This window comes from Monopterus albus, unplaced genomic scaffold (assembly GCF_001952655.1).
Source record: "Monopterus albus unplaced genomic scaffold, M_albus_1.0 scaffold206.1, whole genome shotgun sequence".
NCBI classification, from domain to species: domain Eukaryota; kingdom Metazoa; phylum Chordata; class Actinopteri; order Synbranchiformes; family Synbranchidae; genus Monopterus; species Monopterus albus.
This window is the reverse complement of record NW_018128086.1, coordinates 419,729-429,501: the sequence shown is the minus strand read 5'-3', so window position 1 is coordinate 429,501 and position 9,773 is coordinate 419,729. Positions and strand designations below refer to the sequence as shown.

At 43.3% G+C, this 9,773-nt stretch overlaps 1 protein-coding gene across 2 annotated transcripts in view; it reads right to left on the bottom strand.

The window, feature by feature from the left end:
• The window catches only part of atp1a3a (ATPase Na+/K+ transporting subunit alpha 3a), a 30,117-nt gene that overhangs the window by 7,364 nt on the left and 12,980 nt on the right, over positions 1-9,773 (bottom strand). For both annotated transcript variants that reach the window (XM_020618472.1, XM_020618473.1), the window contains 13 exons: positions 9,111-9,224; positions 8,330-8,464; positions 7,517-7,634; positions 6,813-6,901; positions 5,181-5,360; positions 3,660-3,858; positions 3,026-3,270; positions 2,659-2,851; positions 2,352-2,527; positions 1,942-2,078; positions 1,592-1,742; positions 1,269-1,437; positions 625-779 (listed from right to left, as the gene is read on the bottom strand). In XM_020618472.1, coding sequence (XP_020474128.1) covers positions 625-779; positions 1,269-1,437; positions 1,592-1,742; positions 1,942-2,078; positions 2,352-2,527; positions 2,659-2,851; positions 3,026-3,270; positions 3,660-3,858; positions 5,181-5,360; positions 6,813-6,901; positions 7,517-7,634; positions 8,330-8,464; positions 9,111-9,224 — 2,061 coding nt within the window. The remainder of the gene's footprint in view (positions 1-624; positions 780-1,268; positions 1,438-1,591; positions 1,743-1,941; positions 2,079-2,351; positions 2,528-2,658; positions 2,852-3,025; positions 3,271-3,659; positions 3,859-5,180; positions 5,361-6,812; positions 6,902-7,516; positions 7,635-8,329; positions 8,465-9,110; positions 9,225-9,773) is intronic.

Here is a 9,773-nt window from a genome sequence, read left to right as displayed (position 1 = left end):
CTGCAGGTGGTGAGCCCACAGGAGGACGTCCCCACGTCACTCGTTCGGGCTAAGCCCGGCCGGGCCCCGTGGGGGGAGGCCCGGCCACCAGGCGCTCGCATTCGAGCCCCAACCCCGGGCCTGGCTCCCGGGTGGGGCCCCGGCTGCGCCATGCCGGGCGACGTCATGGGACTTGATGTTAGTCTATTCATAAGGGGCTTTTGAACCGCTCTTAGTCTGACCCGTCACCCAGGACCTGTTTGCCTTGGGAGACCCTACCAGGGACATATAGCCCCCGACAACATAGCTCCTAGGATCACTCGGGTACTCAAACCCCTCCACCACAATAAGGTGGCGGTTCAAGGAGGGGACTTTGCAATGTGTCCATCTAAATTAAAAAAAAAATGTGTAATGACCATATAAGTAACACGTAGACTATAAACTGCATTCTAACTATTGGAAATTAATGGCTCTGCTTCATTTGTTTCACAATATTTGCACTTCACATTTGTGTACTGCGCATGAATGGGTGTTCCAAGATAAATGCATAGAACCATTCCAGCAAGTTGGGTGCGGGTGCCAGGCATATTAGAGCTGTATACTGCAGTGTGCGACGACCTGGTTATGTTTGGGAGCTTCCCTTACCATGTCAGTTCCCAGGTCGATACAAAGGATGGTGATGGTGCCCAGAGGCAGTGGGATGTTGACTATGATAAAGAACAGGAAGGGGGTGATCTCTGGGATGTTGCTGGTCAGAGTGTAAGCGATGGACTTCTTCAGGTTGTCAAAGATCAGACGGCCTATAAGGACGGAGGTGGTGCATAAAAACATACAGACTGCTGAAGCAGAAATGACAAGAACACTACTCAAAATGAATCAGACCCCACCCCTGTGTCACCCCAGGTACCCTTTTAAATACAGAAAACAATGCCATTAACTCATTAATGCAGCATTCATATATTAACTACATATGCAATAGTGATTTGCAATTGAATATTGTGTAATATTGAGCCTCAAATTCATTCCTTTTCTCTGTTTTCTCCATTTTATTTATTTAAAAATTTATGCACTGTACCACTTACAGATAAAAAAATAAAAATAAAAAAAAAACTGAAGAGACAGTGAATTTCTTTTTGACACAATTTAAAAATATATTCCATAAACGTCCTTACAGCCGAATTTTGGGAATGATGCTAAAACTTAATCTCCATTCTTTAAATCTTTCCTTCTTCACAGCCTGATTTTTTTTCTCCTCTCGCCCACCTTCCCTTCTCTCATTTTCTCCTCACCTTCCTCTACTCCAGTGACAATAGAGGCAAAGTTGTCATCCAGCAAGATCATGTCAGCTGCTTGTTTGGACACATCTGAGCCAGAGATTCCCATGGCAACACCAATGTCAGCCTTCTTCAGGGCAGGAGAGTCGTTCACACCGTCACCTGTCACAGCCACAATGGCACCCTGACAGAAAAGGAGGCTACACAGTTTAGGGTTGTGAAAAAAATAAATAAAAAAAATAAAAATAAAAAATAAAAAAACACTTTCTTTAAAATTACAAGCAGTTGTGCATGTTCATATATATATACGTGTGTCTGTGTCTGTAGAGTAAAGGTACCTGTCTCTGGCAGCCTTCTACAATGATGAGCTTCTGCTGTGGGGAGGTTCTGGCAAAGACGATCTCTGTGTGGTTCCTCAAAATATCATCCATCTGCTCCTGAGTGAGGTCTTTCAGATCTGTGCCATGGATCACACAGGCCTTGGCATCCCTGCACAACACAGACACTATAAATCAAGCTTCCGTTTTGTATGACAACTGATATCAACTACTGTCATACAGACACTTTTTACATGCTCTGTTTTCTCCAGCCCAAATCTTCATGGCTAAGTTGGAATATCCTCCAGCACTGCAGCACAGCCCGGGCTGGAATACACTGAATACCTGTTTTAATTTTTGTTTTGTCTTACCTGGGGTTGACCTGGCTGACAGGGATGTTGAGGCGGGCAGCAATATCTTCCACGGTCTCGTTGCCCTCTGAGATGATGCCGACACCCTTAGCGATGGCTTTGGCTGTGATTGGATGGTCACCAGTCACCATAATAACCTGACAAATATGAGGAATCAGATGAAGAGTTAGGAGGTGAAAGGGAAGAAGAAAGTCAACATTTTGGAACAATTAACAGGAGGAAAGCACAACAGGTAGGATGGAAAGAACAATAAAAGGAGGCAGAGAGAAGAGAAATTCATACTATTACAAAAACATTCTATTACATTCCTTTAAAAATGTGCATGGCAGTAATGCACAACATTTCCTTTTCAGGTAGGTACAATGTTGAGATTTCCAGTCCTTTAAATGTCAGATTTGAAAAGTACCCACCTTAATGCCAGCGGAGCGGCATTTTCCCACGGCGTCAGGCACGGCAGCACGGGGAGGGTCAATCATGGACATGATGCCCACAAAGCAAAGGTTGTCTGTCTGGAAGTTGACATCATCTGTGTCAAAGGCGAAACCTTTGGGGTACTTGTCCTCCGGCAGGAACAAGTGGCAGAAACCTGAAAGAATTAAGAAAGACAGATGAATGGGCTGTAAATACAGGGAGGCAGGTTATATCAAAACTAGGCTAAGCTCTAATTCCAAACCATGACCTTTTGTTAAATTGCCACAGTTTTCTTATCATCCTTACCCAGTACTCTCTCTCCCAGCCCTCCCAGCTCCAGATAGGCGTTCTGGAAAGCCTCCTTCATCTCATCGTCCATGGGCTGTTCTTTGCCCTGCAGCATGATGGTGGAGCACCGGTCAAGGATCCTTTCCGGTGCTCCCTTCATCACCAGCAGGTATTGATTGTCATTTTCACCCTCAGTTTCGTGAATTGAGAGCTGATGGAAACAGATTTTAGAGATGGATGCAAGTACAGTATGCAGAGTTCTGCATATTTAAGCCTGTTTACTACAAATCTTCTAGCTTCAGTTCATATTAGTTTCAGCTAGCAGAGTTCATTTGTGACTATATGCCTTTTCTTCCAGATGCACTAGTAAACAGAAGGGACAGACCTGGTACTTGTTGGTGGAGTTGAAAGGGATCTCAGCCACCTTCTTGTTCTTGTCCCTCAGAACCTTGATGGGGCCACATGACAGCTCAATACATTTCAGCAGGGCTGACTCTGATGCATCGCCAGCCACCTCGCGCTTAAGGATGGGCAAAGAATCCTGGCCGGCCTTGAAAACAGCACGATTGCACAGAGCAGCGATGCGGGCCAAAGACACCCATGTTGTGGAACTCTTGTCAAAGGAGCACCCTGCAGAACAATAAAAATGAACTGAAAGGTGTCTCAGAGTTTCATTGTTGTGAGTGCCTCCCCCGAAAAATAGATTTTCAAAAACTAACAAGATGCAAACAGCAATGAAACTTAAATCCCAGGTTGGAAACATTTCTTCTTCAAATTTTCTATAGTTTGATTTCAGATCAGATGTGATTATTTATGTAACTGGACACGAATTGCAACACCACATAGTCCCATTCATTAGCTTTACATTGAATTGCTTTTGGTGGAAATGTTGAGCAAGGGCAGGCTCAACAGGCTGAGACCAATGCACTAGCCAGTAATGCTATGACACAGAAACTAAGGTTACAGTATTCTTAAGACCGTTTTAGTGCATGAAAGTAGGAGAGGGAGGAAAATCTCACCAGACTGGTCTTCAGTGGTGTCAGCCTCATGGATCTGGTTGTCAAACCACATGTGGGCCACAGTCATCCTGTTCTGGGTAAGGGTTCCCGTCTTGTCAGAGCAGATGGTGGAGGTGGAGCCTAGTGTCTCCACAGCCTCAAGGTTCTTTACCAGGCAGTTCTTACGAGCCATTCGCTTAGCAGTCAACGTCAGACACACCTGAGAGAGGAGACACATGAGAGACAAAAGCAAAGAAGGAAACAGGAATGGCAGAAGGAGGAAGGAAGGACAGACAGAAGGAAAGAAGTTGTTGACGCAAGAACAGAAATAAACAAAGCAAAAGAGAAACAGAAAAAGCAGTTAGTGTCTGTGGTAAAATAACAGCACAGATGAACCTCCCCAGGCACTGAACTAACATCTGCCAGTGAATAGATACATTGGTGCCGTACTGTACCTCAAACAATTAACACCTAAGAACCTGCACACCTGGAGACGTTCATCCTGCTCACCAACATGTCCCTCTACAGCAAAATGCACAAAACACCTCTTTCCAAAATAAAAACCAGCCCAGCGAGCAATGCAGGGAGAACATGAGGTATGAACGAGTGAAGCAGAGAAGCAGAGAAGCGGTGCATTACATCATCAAGCCAAATACGGCAAGATCCATAGGCCAAACAGAACTAGCCAAGGCCAAGCAGAGGAGGCCGGATTCAGATAATGGAGCTGACTAGTCATTAGCCTAATGTCATTACATTAGCTAGTCCTTGTCATTGCAGACAGCACCGCGACTGGCCTGGAAGAGAGAGAGAGAGAGACAGACATACAGAGAAGGTGGAGAGAGAGAGAAACACAAACACATATGGGGCTGCCTTGGGAGAGAGATGGAAAGAGAAATACACAAACAGAGAAAACTTCAGCCTCACCACAGAAACAGATACTGACACAGAGAGCGTTAAAGCGCAAAAACACAAACATACACAGAACAGAGCAACATTACACCACACAGAAAACACACAAGCACAGAAAAAGGGAAGCAGGGGCACGTGAAACAGCACACAACAACAGAACAAAACAACAAACTAAATAACAAGAACATTTACAGAAAGCTCACAATCAGACATGGGTGAAACGGCAAACTGCTCGACAGACATCCTGCAGTATATTCACTAGTGGAAGGTTGTTGTCATAGAATCTACAATAATGTGTGGCTTATGGACTAAAGCCCAGTTTTCATGTGAGGTTGGTGCTGTTTGGGTGTGTCTGCTTAGGGGTAACAAACGTTTCAAGGCACTTTAAGACATGAAATTTATGAACTGCACGAAAATAATGTTTGAGTCAAGTCTGCACAAAACACTTGGAACCAAAGAAGAAACAAAACACACAAGGAGTGGGAAACACACCACGAACAACAGGTTGAAATGAAGGGATTACACAACCGGACACACACAAATACTAGAAACACCAACATTTCTGTCTCGCTCACAGACTGACAACAACAATAAGAAACCATACACTAGCTTCCCATTTCTCTGCCAACTCACAGTGACTGTGGCCAGCAGTCCCTCGGGCACATTAGCCACAATGATACCGATGAGGAAGATGACGGCCTCCAGCCAGCTATAACCCAGGACGAGTGAGAGGATGAAGAAGGACACACCGAGGAAGACGGCCACGCCTGTGATGATTTGGATGAAGTGCTCAATCTCCTTGGCAATGGGTGTCTGAAGAGTAGAAGGTGGTTGTTGATTGATTGAAAATGACTGACAGCTTTTACATTAATACCTGCACTCACTGTCTATATAGTCTTAAACACACAATAAAACACAAAAAAATTAAACTCACTACACAGCCCAGAACACTTAGTAAAGCTAGGAAACTTCTTAGACAAGCTGTTGACTGGAACAATTAATTACATGAAAGTTCAGTTTAATAAGCAACCTCCATTATGTGGCTTGTAAATGACACAACAGTTCAGTTGTACTTCACCCTCATAGGCAATTCATTTGTACCTTTCCACTCCATAGATTCCACCTCAACAAGCAACCAACCAACCAAATGTATAAAACGTCAAGGGAACAGTAAACACAAACAGTAATTCAAACAGTCAAAGCCATAAAACATATCCTATGAATAACACTAAAATAATCATTTAAAATGTGCATTGTGTTGAGCAGCCTAATAGCAGAAGGAATAAAGGACTTAGAATAACGATTAGTTCTCATCAAAGGCACATTACAACACTGGCCTGAAGGCAGTAGGGAGAATTCAGCTGAGAGTACATGGTCTGATCGGCTGATAATTTTATTTTGCTTTCTCAGCCACCTGCTTCTCTCAACGGAGCCCAAATCCCTCTGTTTAACCTTAGAGCACACTTTTACAATGCTGTTTATACCGTTCTTGTCCTTCACAGACAACCCGTTACACCGGGAGATAAAAGAAAAAGCTAGAAGACTTTCGATAAAAGATTGACAAAAATTACCTCAACAACATAAAAAGAATTAAGCTTCTTCATTTAATGGAGTCCTTTGTTGGCCCCGCCTGACAATCAGATCTGCGTTCACATCAAACTTAAGGTGTGAATCAATCACAGTGCCGTGATACTTGTAGGAGTCCACAATTTCACCATTTTCATTATGAACAATCCTCACCTTTGGTGTGTCACTAATCTTCCAAAAATCAATGATTAACTCCTTGGTTTTTGACACATTAAGATCCAAGAAGTTATCATCATCCCATTCAACAAAAGCAGCTAAAGCATGACCATGGTCTGAGGCATGAAGCTGAGACAGGAGGGCAGCATCATTAGAATACCTTACAATATAACTGCCTTCCTGAAACATTCTGCAGCTGTCTGTGTGCATTATAAAAACACAGAGGTGACAGGACACAATCCTGGGGAGAACTTGCACTCGAAAGTGCTGGACACATGTCCATTTACCCAAACCTGCTGAATTCTATCCGTGAGGAAATCTAAATGCAACAACAGAAGCTGATCAGGTAATTTAAAATAAGATGCAAGATGATCAATTAAAATACGAGGCTAAATTTTACTGAAAGCAGAAGAAAAATTGGCAGATAAAATCCTTGTGTGACACTTCAGTTTCTCCAGGTGCTAAAAGCTTTGCATCCTCAACAGACTGTTATCTGATACTGAACAATAACGAGTACATCACCTTGCCAGTTTCCAGGCCTGAGGTCAGGGTGGCGATGCGACCCATCACCGTACGATCACCAGTACACACAACAATACCACGTGCTGTTCCTGGAGAAAGAGAGGACAGTGAGAAGTCTGACAAAAGAGAGGAAAACAGAGGCAGACAACACAAGAATAAAATGTAAAGCTCGAGAGGACAGTTGAAAGGATGCACGGGTTTGACTAAGCAATGGTGTCTGAAGGATATTACAGGACTTGAGTGTTGATGTGCAATGTAGCAGTTTGTCCACAAGAGGACACCATATATTATTCTTTTCCAATTCTTCACTGACAGCAGTAGACTACAAGTTACATGGCCTCCCAGTACAGCCACGAACTGGCCTCCCTGAACTACAAAGGATCAGGTATCAGGTTAAATGTGGCCACGTTTCCAGTCCCTGATGAACAGAGATGTGACTGGCCTCTCCTTCATCAGGCTAAACACTGACTGAGGTCAGCAGTAAAAGTGCAGCATCGATGGTTGCAGGACTATCTGAGGCGCTGAACCAGAACAGTACAAACATATGCACACAAACATGTCAGTGAAAACACACACAGACACTAACATATATTTGTGTGTCTGTGTTCTATGAGAAGAATGGCTAATAACCATAACGGTGGATGAATATACTGGTAATAATGATGACGGGCTCTGGATGAAGACAATAGTGATGGGGACCCTACCCTCGACACAGTTGGTGGAGAAGAAGGCAATGTTGCGGGTTTCCAAGGGGTTGTCATGGGTACAATCAGGTGACCGGGTCTGGGGCTCTGATTCTCCAGTCAGGGATGAGTTGTCCACCTGGACAGAGCAGGAGAAGGGAGAGACAGAGAGAAACAAAGAAGAAGGCACATTAATGTACATTAGACAATGTACAGTGTTAGACAGAGACTGTGTGTTTGTGTTTTGATTTTCTTCATTCCTCCTTACAGCTCTGATTGTGTTCTTATACTCACAATACGTTGCATAAAACGTAACTTTCCCACAAACATTCTGACACTAAAATGAGGTTCATATGAGGGCCTGCAGAAACACTGAACATCACTGTGAACTGAGCATGAAGATAAACAAGTTATCAGGGTTTTCCCATAATACCTTCAACAATAATCAGGTAAAAAGTTCACAAAGTGGTTTTAGTACATATTTTGAACAAGCGTTATTATCATAGAGTGCTGATTCGGTGCTTGTTTTTGTTAGTATTTGATCAGCTCACAGATCAGATTCCACAAAGTGTTGACACTCACTGCTGATGTTACACTTGTATTTTGAACTATTACTGATTTCTATGGTGTAACCACATTTTTATGGTTGGCCACTGAAAATGAATGAGTTGAAAGATATAACGCATTTACTTGTAACTAATTCAGATATATTACTCTAACTCTGATTCCTCTGTGTTTGGCACTGAAAACTTGCTATTCAACAGACAACTTGAGGAAAGCTTCATAGGTCTCTCGTTAGCCCTGTGTAATTAAAGGACTCTGCCTGTAGCTCACCTTGCAGCCGTGGGAGGAGATGATGCGGAGGTCAGCGGGGATCCTGTCTCCTCCTTTCACCTCCACCAGGTCTCCTGCCACCACCTGCTCAGCATTGATCTGCATTTTCTCTCCCTCACGGATAACCAGGGCTTGCTGGGAACAGAGCGAGAGAGATCAAACAAGTTTATTTAAATCATTTGTTTGGTTTAAAAAGTATAAATAGATAAAAGCACAGCCAGCTATTATAAAGTTGAAGCCTCTTACCAAAAATAACACAAATCTCTGCAAAGACACTATTTAAAGATGAGGCATATCAGTGTAAAAACTAAGGAACTGATGAGGAAACACATCATGAAAGCTGTGGCAGCAAAACCTGCACATCTTAGGAACTCAATGTACTTATTTTCACCAGAGGTTTAATCCCTCCAAGAATTACTGCATAAACTACTTTAAAACATCACAGTTTATACAACAGGAGTGCTTACGGCTTAATGACAATGCTCCAGCCAAACCAGACTGTTTTTACCTTCATCTACAGCCAATAACTCTGTAGCAGAGTAAAGAAAAATAAGTTGGATTTTCCTTCAGGAGACTTGTCACATGAGTTGAAGGGTTTGTTTTCACTTAGCAAACTGTTTTGTTGCCATCTTCGATTATGGTGATTTATACTTTTTAATAAATGCGTTGACCTTAACATAACATTACAAAAATTTTAATAAATCGGGCATTCTTGGCAGAAATTGCCAGAAGAAAAACTCTCCACATTGTCCTGGTGTTGAACAGTTAACGGGTCCAGTACCTGAGGGACCATGTTCTTAAAGGACTCCATGATCTTGGAGCTCTTAGCTTCCTGGAAGTAGGAGAAGCAGCCAGTGATGATGACAACAGCTGACAGCACGATACCCAGATACAGCTACAGAGAAAAAGAAAGAAAGAAAGAGGAGACTTTAATATTTTATGGAGGTGAAAAAATGTAGGAAAAAAAAAATCAACTGGACTTGGTCTTAGGTCGAAGACGTTTCACCTCTCATCCAAGAGGCTTCATCAGTTCTGCCCGACTGGCATTGAGTCAGAGATATTTATCCCCATCGGTGGCGTTTCAGCCCTTTGATGGCCAACAGTGTCCCCTAACAACTGAGTCATTATAGCCCAGTATCAGTGAGTGTCTTTACCCGTCTTTGAACCATCACCTGTTCTATAGGCAGCAACACGGCTGTACTATGGGCTCCCCGGTGTCCCCTATAGTTGCCAACCTGTACAAGGAATAATTTGAGGACAAAGCCCTGTCTTCCTTCACTGGTACTGCTCCCAGCCACTGGTTCCACTATGTGGACAACACATGGGTTAAAATCAGGACCCGGGAGGTAGAGGCCTTTCACCAAGCATATCAACTCTGTGGATGACAACATCAAGTTCACTCGGTAGGACGCCAGAGATGACTGTCTGGCCTTTTTGGATTGTG